Raw genomic sequence first — 15,514 nt, 5'->3', positions numbered from 1 at the left:
ACGTCAGAAGGTGTATGGACTGGGGGTAGAACTCAGGGCCTCACACACGCTGAACAGGCATGACTAGCTGGGCACCACTGAACCGTACCTCCAATCAAGAGCTACATCTTTATAAAAGGACAAGCCCCAGACAGTATCTAGAGAAGCACCTGCAAACACTCTGCCCGCCTTCATCCCCAGCATCTTGAACCACCATCGTGCATTGATCACCGGGAATGAGGGCACCAGACCAACTAGGTCTGAAAAGTAACTCAGATTTATCACAGCATAGCTGGAAACAAAAGCTTTGTTTCCAAGCTCACAGAACTAGCTGTGAGGCCGTGCAACCTCCCGTTCTCTAGACGTTCCAAAAATGTCTGCCTCCCGTGGAAAACCCTCACCGACTATCCCAAAGTCAAATGTATATCGCAGGACATGGATCTTCAATGTCGGTGTGTTCCTGGCCCCAGAGGACACGGACATCCACAGACATGGAAAATTGCCCTTATGAAATTACTGCTGCATCTTAACAGTATCTCAAGTTATAAAAACTCTTACTAATGGGAGGTAGAGGGTGGAGAGATGGCTCAGGTGTTTAAAGCACTGACTGTTCTTTCCAGAGGACCCAGGTTCAATTCCCAGCACCCACATGACAGTTCACACTGTTTGTAGCTCCAGGGGATCTGACACCCTCACATGCAAACAAAATGCCAATGTACATTAAAAAAATAGGTAATTAAAACTCTTACTTGAGCAGGAGGAACAAGGCTCCAGGGCCCAATGCTCTGATACCAGGGTTTTCTTGGGCTCCATCCTTAGCACTAGAGGGCAAGTTCTTTCTGCCTATGGGTACCTCTGAGGTCAGGCTGAGCAGCGCACTCTGGACCAGACTTCAGTCCTTGATGCTATAACCTGGTCCTTAGTGCACGATACAGGTCTATTTAATCCCTACTAATCCCCTACTTTCTGCTCAACTATTGAGAAGTGGACACCTTAGTCGCTGCAGGAGAGGGGCTGAGCCTGACAACATTGGATTGAATAGGTTTTAACTGGTTTTATTTCTTAAAATCCCTCCCTGAGCTATCTGGCTGGGTCTCATTGCCAAGGTTAACTGAAGCACTGAGGTGAAATCAACCTGATGCTCTTATGAGGTCACAGAGGTGTTGCAAGCAGGAGAGCAAGGTCGCTTATGGTCCCTGAGATTCCCAGTGGAAGCCGAAACTGTCAGGTCCTTCCTCCTGGATGTGGACTGTGTGCTAGGCAGGATCTCTGCTTCCTGGCCTTATTTTCCCCCATGAGGCGGGATATTATTGTGAATGAACTTTTTAAGGTACATCTTGTCTATTCCTGGGTTTTATCTAAAAGTTTGGGCTTAGTTTAAACATGTAAACACGGTGGGGCTGGAGAGACAGCTCAGTGGTTAAGAACACTTTCTGCTCATACAGAGGACCTAGATTTGATTCCCCAAACCCACATCAGGCCTCTCATCACAGCCTGGAACTCCAGCTCAGCGAGATCCTGCTCCCTCTTCTGGCTTTTGTGGACACCCGCATATATGTTTACATATATACTCACGCAGACATACACATATACACATAATTAATTGGATCTTTTTAAAAACAATTAGAGAAATAATGCAGAGAGCATCTAGACACACACACACACACACACACACACACACACACACACAGCTCCTGCCAATACCTTGTGTAACCACAATGCAGTAATTAAAACCAGGGCTTACCATAGACCACCAGACTGAGCAGCCCACAGCTGTGCCTACCTTTAACCTCTTATAGAAACAGTCATTCCAGAATGGCCAGGCATGGAACCTCCCATCCCCCCATCTCCTTTGGTCTATGTTGGATCCGTAAACTTATATTTTGGCCAAGCTCCTTAAATGTCCTTTGGTGATCCATACAGCTCAATGTGTCAGGCAGGACCACCAGGAGAGGTAGATTTCCTCCCCAGGGAACGGAGCCCTAGTGTGTCTGGGGTCTCCCCACTGCTGCTGAGTGAGCATTTCCCCTCCATAATTGCTCAGGGTCCTGTGGGAGACACCTCAGTGCCCTGGGGCCATGTGTATGTCTGTCACTGTCTGGAGATGTGAGGCTAGCGGGAAGGCTGTGTCACAGGAGAGCGGCTATTAGTGACAAGTGAACCACTGGCTTTGTGCCCTTGGAAAGGAGGGCCACCCAGCTGTGAGAGGTCATGTTGGGCACCACCCTGCAGCAGGCAGCTCAGATAGGGTACTGTAGTGGTTGGAAAGCCAGGGACACCTTGACCCAGGAATACAAAGTGAATCTTGCCGCTGGAGCTTTGCCGCATTCTGCTTTGAGGAGCTCACCAGAAATACAAGCCAATCTCTTCTGTCTGTGTCACTGCGAACCTTCCAGACAGCTCAGGGTGCCCAAAATGTCGGCTCTTTTTATGAGGGATCTGCACTAATCCCAAGGGAAAGCATATGCCAAAAGTAGAAGTGGCCCATGCGTCGCAAGAAGAAAGCCATTCGGCTCTCACACATCAGTATCTTGTTGCCAAAGTCGGCTTGAGGAAGTCCAAGTCAGTCCCCTGCACCAGCCCAAGCTTCAGAGCTTTGGGGGCAATGGCAATTATTATACTGATTACTGTATTATTAATAATTATACTGGTCATTGCTATGTAGCGTGACCTCACTTCCGCCCAGTGTTTACAGTATGTAACTCTAAAGCCCACATGCTGCACCCCTGCAGCCACCTCACAGGGTGACACAAGGCTCATGACCAAGTCTACCCATGTAGCCTGCTCTCAGATGAATGGTGACAGGATTTGTCTCCTCCTTCAGGCTGCAGTTCAGAGATGAAAGCCTACCCCCAGGTGCACGGCTACACAAACCTTTCCCCAGAGTTACTTTATGAGATTGAGCTTTCTCTCTGAACTGTGGTTTCCCCAAAAACCAGAAAACTTACTGGGGTCAAACAGTACCATACTGTCTAACACTCCTCACACAAGCTGAAATCAGCCCATGGGCATTCAGTTCCCATGAAGGTACTTGATCAGGCCCATCATTCGGATCTGAGGAAAGGTAAGGACATTGATTGGCACTGACCATGAGCCTGGAAGGGCCGGAGACTCCTGACAGCACATTCTCTCTGTAAAGGAAATAACAGCTTTTCTCGGTAGAATGTAGGCCACTCACACATACAAAAAGCAGCTAACAGATGCCTGCCGGAGCAGCGTGGACAGAGAAGAGACACAAGACATGCAAAGGCTTGGCCACCTCTGGGTATTTAGCTGGGATGAAGAGTTCCAATAAGGTACCCACCATGACTGCCAATTTGCACCTAGGGCAGCTACTCCTAATTCTGCCAGGTACCAAAGGAGCCAACCTTGAAGAAGGGAGGCAAGGTGACAGGAAGAGCCATGTACACTGCATGGGGCAGAGCTCAGGCTAGTCCCTACCTCAGCTGTGTTTGCTATGGAAGCAGCCTCCCCTCCCCAGGGACCAGGCAAGTTGCCATAGTAACTAAAGGCTTTAACCCTTTCCTTCCTGTGGGTTTGGTTGAATTTGGTTTTTGTCCTTAGTGTAGGTTAATTGTGTTAAGGACCTGTTTCCTTGGGGTGACCCTGTACACTAAAATACTCTCCTCGTGTTTACCTAGCTCTTCCACAGCCTTAATCATCTCCTTTTTAGTTTCATGTCCTGCTTTTCCTTTCTTCCACTATGAACTTCCTCCTATGAGACTGGCTCATTTCTTTTAGTAAGTGGTCTCGTGATTTCCCTATGTAGCCCAGGTTGTCCTTGAATTCATGATCCTCCTGCCTCAGTCTCCGGAGTGCTAGGATTGCAGGCAGATGCCACCACACCCCTAGCCTGTGATATTTTCTCCTTTACTTATCAGTTCTAGAGAAACAGTGACGAGCCTATCCTACAACCCAGAACAAGCACGCTGCGCTCATCAAGATGGGCACACGTGAGAATATGTATGAAAGCGTTCAAGTAAGGAGTACAAAGTGAACGCCCTACTTTGCATGTGTGCGAGGATGAGGTTTGCATGTTGATACGTGTAGATGCCTGAGTGAGTGTGTGTGGATTAGTGAGGGTGTGCATGAGTGAGTGTGAGGTTGAGTCTGGTGGGGTGTGGGGAAGACATGTATGGGGAGAGTGTGAGTAAGTGCTGTGTTAATGTATCTAAAGGGTGTGAGTGTGTGCAGGTGTAGAAGTGTGTGTGAGTGTGTGCGTGTGTATACATGGTGCTCAGTGCCCATGCGCCCTTAGGATCCCATCCTTGCGTTCTGACATCTTGACGGCTGTCCCACAAAGCCACCCTTCCGACACCCTGTCTGCCTTCTCAGCAGAGATACGAGATGTAGATCACAAGTCCTAGAAAGGGGTCCTAGCCTTGGATGTGCTCCGCCTTTCCAGACAGGCTAAGTTTGGACCAAGAGATGATGATTCTGTCAAGTGTATGTGGATCACAGTCTGAAGTGACCCGACCCACTCTCTCACATCCTACACTACAGAAGTTTGTCAGTTCTCTGTCTCCCTCTCCCTATGTCTGTCTGCCTACCCTTTTCTTTCTCTCTCCCTCTTTCTCTCCCTCCCTTCTCAGAATCTCTATTCTTCCTTCTCCATCTCTCTGTCTCTCCTTATCATTCTGTCTGTCTTTCATGCTATGATTCTATATCTCTGTCTAACTCCGTCCCCACCCTATCTATTCCTACACACAATGGCCACCCCCACCTCTCCTGGTTCTGCCCTCAGAGCTAGGAGCTAGGTTATCAATGTGAAGAGGGGCAGCAGAGACACAGAAAGACAGGTGTGAAGACCACAGGGTAGTGGGTGCTGGCATCACACTTCACTGAAGCTCTTATTAGAATGAGGGATGACAATTGTCATAGCAACCACCTAAGCCGAAGGAGTCAAATGTAAGCACAGGTATAACTGAATAGCTGTCCCCCTGCCCTCCGGTCTCCAGACCACAGCAGCTCAGGAAACACATGATATCCAAGGGTGTGGCTGCTCTGTGAGTGCACTCTTTCCTTCCTGAGCAGCTCAGCTGGACCACACAAGTATCCTTCCATGTCCCAGGCTGGCCTGGAAAGAGGTATTTTCCCTACCCAGCAATGACATAAGGCAACACCTGCTCCAACTTGAGCTTCTCTGGGTGTGGAGCAGAACTGGAAGAGAGCATAGGATCTGCTTTCTATAAACAGAATATTGGTTGCTTTAAAAACTACTTCTTTGATCAGAACAACTCAGTGTTCTTTCTGATGCCCCGCTGCCACATGCCCAGCTAACACCAGGAAACAGTCAGTCCTTCCTGCTCTGGAAGGTCTAGTCATCCGTCACGTGTTCTATTCGGTAGCTGCAGCTTCCACTGATTTTGAACATGTTTTGCTGAACATAGATTCCTATTGCAAATGTACTTCCCCTCTGGACCCCAGCCCCTGGAGTCAGGTGGTGCACTACAATTGTGGGCACAGTTGAGGATGATGGACACATGCCAGTGAGTGCAGTGTTTGGGAGACAAGAATCAAGGCTGGCCTGAAAGAGAGCAAGTTACAGGGCAGCGGGGCTGCAGAGTGAAACCCTGTGTCAAAATAAAGTTCCCACAGGCCACTAGAGGTCCGAATGTGTAATATTGTGGTGAGAGAGGAGCGGGGCCAGATGCACACTGGTGCCGGTACTGCAACGAGTTTGCAAGTGTGTTCAGGGCTGTGCACAGTCTGTGACTGTTACCTAGGGGACAGCATGCACAGATTATGCTGTCTGTGACTTCACAGTGTGATCAGCCAATGTCTGATGCCACCACAGCCTTGAACCACAGGGTCTGCAAGTCCTTTGTAGAGGCTGAGAAAGAGGAAGATGGCCAGTCACCTACCATCTGACCTTGAAAGGAGACAGGCTGGCTCTCTGCTCTCCCCCAGCCATTGCCCTTAGCAGAGCATAGTCCTCACCATGATGTTCCCATGGGTGCTTGTCAGCTGGATAGCAGCCCTGTCCCTTTCCGTTGTGAGTGGGCATGGCCTTGGAAGGCAGCAAAGCTAAGTTGGCAGTAGCCTGTTTATTTCAAAAGCAGTCATTGCACCTCCTTCAGCATCACTTTGTGGATGCAGTGACAGCCATGGCCAGCTGGCATCTGCATCCACTCCCCACTCCACCTACTGAGGCACTTGGATGTGGTGACACATTGCAAAGACAAGGAGTGCCTTACCTGGTGACTCCTGTGCCCACCATGGCTAAGGAAGTGCCCCCCAGCAATGGCAGCAAGACTTTGCAGCCCCCAAACCCAAGGGACACCACCTAGGTCAGCAACTGAAGAGCCCTCCTTCTGACAAGTCTGCTTCCTGAACAGTTTCTCACAAGCTCCCCCTGGGATGGGAAGAGGGCTTCTTCCACTTACCGTCGTTTCTCACTCGTCTCTTCCTTAGGAGCAGTTTGAGTTTGCACTGACCGCCGTGGCTGAGGAGGTGAATGCTATCCTGAAAGCCCTTCCTCAGTAGGGCACTGAAGCGGGCGGGACCCTTCCACAAGTGCTACCGGGGCCACAGCCGGATGTCATTCCTGCATCTTCTGTGTAGTAACAGGGTCCGCCAGTCAGTGCAGGTGGCTAGTCATGTGTGTTTGTGTTTAACCTAATAGCAGATGTATGGAAACACCTAGTTAAGAGGGAAGGACAGACCCAGCTTCTAAGTGCCACAGTCTTGACAAAGGTTCCTTCCCCTAAAGCACACTTTTACATTTTCACATCAATGACACAGTAGTTAGGAATCCGCCGTGGCCTCAGTGGGAGCGTGCTTACATCTGTAAGTTGCTGGAGAGGGGGTGGATGGGCCAGGACAGTCAGCAAGACACCTATTGGGAACCAGTAGGTGTAGAAATGCATTAGACAGCTGCCTGTAAGACAATCTCACCATCAGGAGAAATCTCTGGGAAGAGATCAGTGCCCTGCATCCCTGGGACATATGACAAGAGTATCATCAAGTCGTTCTACCCAGTCCTCCTGATGGGCCCCCAGCACAGTCACTGACCATGCCCGCCCCGTGTGTATCCCAAGGGCAGACCCCTTTCCCCTCCTGGAGTGTGGGCACTCTATTGACTCCAAAAGTGGAGACCCAGATGTTAGCTTCACCCTTGTACCCTTGCAAAGCTATAGAAGAGCCCAGCCCTGAAATGCATTTTTAATATTAAGATTCTGGTTTCTGCATTACAAGAACAGGTGCCCATAGTATGCTTTCCTTGAAGTTACAAAAACAGAAATGAGTATGGTATTTAACAAGCTCTGAGGGTCTCCAGGAGTAAGTGCTCCCCATCTGCATCACCCAGGAAGTACCCCAATGTTGCTGGCATCAGAAGAAGTCTTAGACGTTCCTACTCCTAGAAAGAAGACTAGGAAGCCGCTTTGGCTCTGCTTCCTCACCCTCCCAGGTGACAATGAAATGCATGCTCACTGGATGATCCAGATTGCTGAGACATTTGGACATTGCACTTCCCACCTCCCCACACAGAGGAAAGAAGCCACTTCGGGAAGTGCAAGGCGCTAGAACCCAGAGAGGTACAAGACATTGCTGTAAGCCCCAGTTTGTGGGGTTAAGTATGAAAACACCTGTCTCCCATGTCCCCATTGCTTCTTCCCCTTAGCCTTGACATTTCAAATTGCAGTGTGGCAAGGAAGCAGGCTGCTGAGCGGGAAGCAAGGCCACAGTGTTGTCATGTCTCGAGTTGTGCTGTATACCTGCCTAACATCTCTGACATTTCTCTTCCAAGTCGTTTTCCCATCTGTAATTTAAATAATAATTAATAGAAATGAATTTATCTGAATATAGGAAACATATACCTGATTGTAACTTCTTATGTTTAAAGAAAATCCTCAGCGTGATATACAGATATATTTAATTGTGTCATATTAAAACTTCTGATTTCATATTTGATGGTCTTTTTTGAGGGGGGTAACCAGAGCAATTTTGACTCCTAGGTTCCTTTTATTTGCTGAAGATATAAATCCAAGTATGATCTCTCTAGGGAGGCCAAGAGACACCTGACTTGTCTTCTGCACTAGATGCACACCCAGGGTTCTGTGTTACTGAGATTTCACTCCTTAACAGTTACTGCAAAACTGTGTTGATATCCACAGCCAGGGGTCTGGGTCACCCCTTAGGCCATGTTGGTGTCTGAGGTCCATGCTGTGACCTATTGATCTGGGTGGACAGTGCTGCCACTTGAGGCCATAAAGACATACCATCTCTGATAGCTGATGTTCTATCTAAGGAGTATCTTCCAAGCAAATTCAGAATTGGGGAGGCAGCCATGGCACTGAGAGCTGCCACCACCCTTTTATACCCTTGCTAGTGTTGCACAGCCTGCCGAAGAATGAGGATGTGGATAGTAGCCTGCTGGTGCTTCAGAGTTCCCAGTTTCTAAGGCAATGAATCTAAGGACATAATAGTGGCTTCAGAGTACTGTGCTCAATCCTGGGGCTATCAGCTTTATTTCGTTGACGGACTCTGCTTCCAGACACTAAGGATGGAGCAAGCATTCCTTGTGAGTGCGCTTCACTCCATCAGCCAAGTCTCCTGCACCCGTGCCTGGTTTGCCAGCATTTGGTCCTGGTTCTCCATGACTTCCTCCTGTAACTGTCTCTCTTCTTAGGGTTGGGCCAGGTTGACTTCATGCTCCCTGACTTGTGAATATTCTCTGTTCTTAGAGCTCTGCAATGTTAGTTTTAAACAATAGATTCTCTCTGCTACTGGCCCTTCTTTCTAGAGATTGTTGTCTCACCAAGAGCACAGACCTGAGATTTGCAGGACTTCCACACTTGCCCTCAGAGTGGCACTACCAACCCCTTCCCACCATGGCCATTGAGGACCTGGATGAGGCTTCTGCTTCCCTACCCTGCCAAGGAGCTCTGAGGGGGAGCTGGTGCCACCTTTGCCATGTATTGCCAGTTTTTCCTGTGAGGTCCTCATGCTCTTTCACTCTTTGGAATAGGGTCATTCTTTCTTATCGTGGATCCTCTTCTTCACCAAGTCACATAGAGACAGCTTATTTCTTAATTTGCCATTTTATTTTGGATTTATTTTTATCTATGTCTTGACTATTTTAGCCTAAAATAAGGAAAACAATGAATGTCAAATGAGTCCATCCAGGTGAAGTCAGATCATCCCTGAACAAAGCCCACAACATAAGAAATCTAGTGTTCACTTCTTAAACTTCCATTGCAGCTGCTTGCAGCCTGCTCTGGTCAACATGTCCCTTTTGGACCATCCACTCTGATCATGCATCATTACCTCCCAGCAGTTCAACTTTTATGGTATCATAAACTGTGTCTTAGCTACGTTCCTATTGAGACAAACACCAATGTTGGGATCATCTTTTGTACACTGTATGAAGATATGTCTCTTTCCTTCCTCACCTGCCTGATGGATTTAATAAAGAACTGAATGGCCAAAGTTAGGCAGGAGAGGATAGGTAGGACTTCTAAGCGAAGATGGGAACTCTGGGAAAGAATCTGTGGTACGGGAGATTCACCAGACAGACATGGTGGACATTGAATGGACAGTGTGGAGGAGAGGTAACAAGCCACGTGGCAGAATGTAGATCAATTTAAGTTTTAAGTGCTGGTTAAGAACAAGCCCAAGCTAAGGCCATACTTTCAAAATTAATAAGAAGTCTGTGTCACTCAGGAGCTGGAGGTCTAAAGAAAGACCTGCTATACACCATGGCCAACGCAATTTATAAGAGAAAGGGTTCAATCGGGCTTATGGTTTCAAAAGATTAGAGACCAACATATAGGGGCAGAACTTTAATGATTCTTGCTGGACATCTGCAATAAAGATTTTTTTTCTTCAAAACTTAGTGTTGTGAGTGCTAATGTCAATGCAGCAAACCCCTGCTTAACATGTTGAGCATTCGTTGTGTGCATTGATATAATTTTATAGTGAATATAGCTTAATGTCTAATAATAGCTGTATCTAACAACCAGCCAACAAAATCCCTGAAAGTGCAGCAATCTGCACAATGATGTGACCCAGATTAGCCCTCCCTCCTCCGGACCTGTGTTGGTTAGTTTTTCTTGATCAACTCAACACAAGCTAGTAGGGAACCTCAATTGAAAAACTGCCTTCAGGATGAGTTCCAGGACAGGCTCCAAAACTATGCAGAGAAAAAGTACCTTCACCAGACTGGCCTGTAGTCAAGTCTGTGAAACATTTCCCTGATAATGATTAAAATGGGAGGGCCCATCCCATGAGGGCCCAGAGATGTATAAGAAGGAGAGCTGAATGTGAGCCGCAAACCTGGGTGCAGGCCAGCAAAGTGTTCCTCCACCATCTCGGCTTCAGTTCCTTTAAAGCCCTTGCCCTGATTTCCCTCAATGATGAATTTCAGGGTAGCTGGTGTAAGCCAAATAATCTTTTCTTCCACAAGTTGCTTTGGGTCAGTCATCACAATAGAAAGCAAATTAACCCAAATCCTACAGCCAGGAGAATGGGTCCACCTTCTCCTCCCGGGGCAGTGAAGTCACGTTGGAAGCTGGTAAGTAGTCAGCACTTCAAGACTGCAGGGCTAAATCCTGACTGCAGTGAAGCTTTCTTTAAAAAACTATTAACATTCTTTGGGAAATGGTTGTGTACACTTCTGCCAAAGCTGAAGTCTGAAGTGGTGTTGGGATGGATTGGAGTGGATTTCCTTGAAGATATATCCCGTTCACACATGAGCATGTAAGCATGCACACACATGCCCTAAAGGCCTCTTCTGAGCCTTGTGACTAAGGTTCAGTAAGCTCTAAACCTGTCCCTACAGGGTCACACTTAACTCTGTTACCACTGCTCACCTACACCAGAAGCTGCAAGCTGACCTAGACAAGTTTACTTTCAGTCTTGCAACCTGCCAGGTAGAAGCTTTCCCACCCAGGCCTGGGCAGCAGCTACAACCCCACCGGCGGCAAAGCAGTCTCTCCCTGTGTTTGCCCTGTGACATCAGGACTCTGGGGCACGGTGCCCACGATACAAGAATATGGGCTGTCTTTGAGGACAGAAACTTTCTTAGTGAGCTAGGGTCTCAGGAACCACCAAGCCACTCTGAACAGTTCTTGCCTCTCAAATTCAAAGACTTCACAGACAATGGAGGGAGAGTCGTAGGCAGAGGCTTGTTTATAGTCATAGGTGGGGGCTCAAGAGAGGAGGAAAGAGGTGCCCACTGAGGAGACAGCGAAGACAGAAAACAGAACTCTGCTCTGGCCTCCACCAAGAACACTTCGAACTGCTGCTCTCCCGGGCTCCCTGCTCTCATCAGCCGGTTTCTGTCTCCTATTCTGTCACTACCACAGCCCTTGCGGCTGAGCAAAGCATCTTCCTGGGGACTGTGAGTTCACAGCGCTCTTCCTCACCCTCCTCAGGCCTGCAGGTCGAGACCCACCACTAGGATATGGGTTCGGGAATTCCCTCCTGAAACCCGGGGCATAAGCTGACACTAAATGTTCTGTACAAACAGCACAAAGGGATTGGGGCGCTGTGCTAGGAGGCTTTGCTTTTGTCTCACAAATTGAATGATTTAAAATTTCTTATTATTTCTTTCCTTGAGAGTGTAATATAATTACATCATTTCCTTCTCCCTTTCTTTCCACCCTCCAAGTCCTTCCATAACCCCCTCCTTGCTCTCCTTCACATTTTAAAAACTGGCTCGTGCTCCCCTCCCCCTCTGGCTTCTCCTGCTTTAGCATTTAAACACATGCAGAAGCCACCCGGATACTCCCCATGGGAACTGAAAGTAATATTATAGGTAATCTGTGTTTTGTGCTTTATTAATCAAGTAGAACGCTAATAAAAATACCTCTTCATAATTAGTGGAGTAGGCACTAATTCAAAGATGTTTATTGGAATAGAAAATTAGAATTTGATTACACCTTTGCTCCTGAACAATGACCGGCTCTCACTTACCTTGCTGTTTGTTTAGAGGTTGGTCTTAGCTGTTTATGTTGCTCCATTTATTAAACAAACCAGATGGTTTGTGTCATTTGTTTTTAGTTGAATGTGTTGATAAAAATGCTACAGAGGTTTCTCTGGACATGTGGCAATTTCCCTGCATTCTGGCCTTTGCTCTCTTCCTGGGAGGATCCTGTCACAGCTGGGCCATGGACGCGCACCTTTCCAGTCCACACAGGAGAGTGTCCCCTGGAGTGAAGGCACAGGATGAAATGGAGACCTTCTGCATCCTTCTCCAGTCTCAGCTGTGCTGCAGCCCGGGTGCAGCATCAGCCACTCTTGATGCTGTCAGTGCTGGTGGCAGCTGGTGGCTTAGGACGTGCCGGCTGACAGCTAGTCTCTAAAGATTTACTGTTCCCAGGATACAGCCGTCACAGGCACTGGGATATGGAAGGAGGTAGGATCCTCAGAAGATAGGCCGCCATTGCTTCTGAGGAAAGGCTGGGCCTCAGGAGAGCCCAGCGGGTGGGAACCATTTCTGGGTCTCCGATCCAAGGAAACAATGCAGGAGCAAGCTGTCTGTCATCTCCATCCACCCCATAAATGCTCACAGCCCTGCTGTGCTACCTCCCTGGTTCTTCCGTTTCATCTTAAGCAGAAGTCTTTAAACTCTATAGTCTCTCCCCGTTCTCTCCACCCTGCTACCACACCACCATCTGGCTCCCACTTCCTCCCTCCAATAAGATGTCAAGGCCTTACCTGTCTCCTTATATTGATGGAAGCCATTTCCACAACAAAGTTAGGTTTGCTGTTGGGGTTTGCAGATATGGTGATCCATGCCTGTTATCCCAGCACTTGAGATGTAGCGGTCTGATTGGGAATTCAAAGCCAACCTGAACATGAAACCCTGTCTCAAACAACCAAAAATGTTTCGGTTTAGAATGTTTGAAAGCCTGCCCACCACTCGTGTTTGGTCCCAGGATTGGTGTTTCCCCAGGACTGAGGGTTCCCCAGGATTGGGGGTTCCTCAATAAAGCTGGATGCCCATCGCAAAGGTCAGAAGTCACAGGTTCCTGCATTGGCCTTAAAACAAAAAGAAAAACAAAAACGCACCGTGGCTAGGGTGCTAGTCACCGGCAATGGCAGTACCTCTGGCTCAAAATGGCCACCCAACCCATGATGGGTATAGATGGAGCATTGGTCCCACTGTCCTCCTGTGGGCCACTTGACGGAGCTGTCCAGTGCTGAGCTTCCTGTGACTTGGTGAGGAGGCTCCAAGACTCCTCCCAGCTCATTCTTGGTTGCCGGCACCATCGGCTTGAGTGCAAGTCCTGTATACTGCCACAACCTGGCCCCAGAAGCATGAAACCTTCACCCCAACTAGTCCATTTCTCCTGTGAGTAGCTGTGGAGAGCAGTGGGAAATCCGGTGGAAGGGAAAGGAGAATGCCTGACTGTGGCCAGCTTAGAACTCTTCTAGCACTTTCTAGGGTGCCTCCAGAGGCCTCAAGAAAGGCAGGGCATGGAGAAGAACCTGGCTCCAGCCTCTCTGTACCCCGGGGACTTGCCATGACTTCCCACCACCACAGTTACAGCTCAGGGCCTCATGCTTACGTCTGACCGTATCTCCCACACTTTTTCTGTTTTTCCTTTCAGACTTTTTGAGACAGAATGCTGTCTCATAGCCCAGGTGCTTGAGAACACTTAAACTTGTGAGGACCAAACAGGAGCTAAGTGCTGGTTTTGCTTTTTCACAGTTTTACAGATAAAAAAAAACTCCATATCTGTGTAATGGGAACAGGAAAAAAAAATCACCTGCCTTCTTAAAAACTATTTTTGAACTTTTAAAAATATTTTACTTTGATTTTTTAAAAATTTAATGTAAATTAAAAATAAAAATTTTTTAAAGTATGAGAAAGAAAGGAAAAAGATAAAAGTAACCAAAGAGCCCAGGTTGTTACTTGTTACACAATTCTGTGGCAGCTAATTCAAAACAGATGGGTACCAAAGAGAAAATCTCAATCTCCCTGCCTTTCCTGTCCTCCCCTCCTCACAACCCGACTCTGTCATAGAGCTCGCCAGAAGAAAACAGAATTCTCACATTAGCTGAAGTCACCAGTGTGCCTCCTCCACATCTGAGAGGTTAGGCACGTGGAACCAGTCACTCCTCAGACAAAAGATGGAAAAGACAACCCTGCAGGGACAGACCAGTCCCCACCAGTTTTCACACTAGTAGTGCCCAGGATGGTGGCCTCTGGGGACAGCATATGGCCACGAGCCAGAGGTCAGCAGCTCTCACAAATCACCCCACTTAACGAGGCCACACACTATACCAGCAAGCAGGTGCCTTGTGCCTTCAGTTCCTGTTAGAGCCCGTGGGCCCCAACATAGATAACTATTTTCCCTAACTGGACTGGTACGGAGCCACAAGGAACAATCATACACAGCTTACAAGGTTACCATGGAAGGGCATCTCAGGCTTCTTCCTCCTGACGTCTCCTCCATTTATTCTTTTATTCTCCAAACAGCTTTTATACCAATACATAAATTGTGCAGGAAAATACACCAGACCTGTCTCCTAGGTAACCAGTGAATGGCGTTTTGCCACGTCCGCATCTACCTGTCTGCTGTGTATGCTATCTGTCACTTAGGCTTGAATCAGCATCTCTATAAGGCATCCTCCAAATTACAAAGAAAGGAGCAACAACTTCCCGACCTTTTGTTAGGCAGAGACGGCCTGTCTGCAGGGCTACATGACCACCTCAGATGGGGCGTATGGCTTTAGCGCCTAGCTGCCACACCATATAGAAATATGGGCCTACAAGTTCCTTGCCTTTTCGGACAGGGATGGGGCAGGATGCATCAACCATGGAGCCCAAAGGCCAGGTGCTCCTACCACCACCCCTCAAGGCACTATGTGTTCACAATCTGCCGAGGGCACCCCCTCACTGCAGGCAGAGCCAGCCTCCCCAGGAAAGAAACAGCGACCATGTAGTACCTGTCCACTCCAGGAGGAACAGTTACTCACGGGCCACATCCCTTCTCTGAGAGCAAAAGTGTCTTTTGGTTTGGAAACTAAAAGTCGCCTTTTATAAGTGCTTGTTTTAGAATCATTAGCTAAAATTAGATCCTTGCTCAGCAGCCTTCTTTAGGCTGAGTCACTCTTAACTCTACCATATAATAAATCAGATTAATTTAAAAATATTTGTTACTTCCTTCCATAGTGCACTGGCTGGTTTTGTGTGTCATTGTGAGAGGAAGGAGCCTGAGTTGAGAAAATGCCACCATGACACCGGGCTGTAGGCATTTTCTCAATTAGTGATCAGTGCGGGAGGGCCGAGCTTATGGTAGGTGGTGCCATCCCTGGGCTGGCTGTCCTGGGTTCTATAAGAAAGCAGGCTGAGGAAGCCAAGGGGAGTAAGTAAGCAGGACCCTCCATGGGATCTGCATCAGTTCCTGCCTTCAGAGTCCTGCCCTGCTTGAGTTCCTGTCCTGACTTCCTTAGTGATGAGCAGTGATGTGGAACTGGCAGTGGAGCAAACCCTTCCTTCCTAGCTTGTTTTTTTGGAATGGAGTTTCATCACAGCAACAAAAATCCTAACGAAGACAGACAGAAAACTCTTGGTGGTGAC

The 15,514-nt window shown here is 48.0% G+C and overlaps 1 protein-coding gene across 1 annotated transcript in view; it reads left to right on the top strand.

Annotated features, from left to right (window-relative positions):
• Positions 1-7,886, top strand: part of Ptprn2 (protein tyrosine phosphatase receptor type N2) — a 707,251-nt gene extending 699,365 nt beyond the window's left edge. Inside the window, exon 23 of the mRNA XM_075948076.1 lies at positions 6,394-7,886. Coding sequence (XP_075804191.1) covers positions 6,394-6,465 — 72 coding nt within the window. The 3' untranslated portion in view covers positions 6,466-7,886. The remainder of the gene's footprint in view (positions 1-6,393) is intronic.
• The last annotated feature ends 7,628 nt before the right edge of the window (positions 7,887-15,514 follow it).

Source organism: Microtus pennsylvanicus, chromosome 14 (genome assembly GCF_037038515.1).
Source record: "Microtus pennsylvanicus isolate mMicPen1 chromosome 14, mMicPen1.hap1, whole genome shotgun sequence".
Classification (NCBI taxonomy): Eukaryota; Metazoa; Chordata; class Mammalia; order Rodentia; family Cricetidae; genus Microtus; species Microtus pennsylvanicus.
This window is presented reverse-complemented; position numbering and strand designations above follow the sequence as displayed.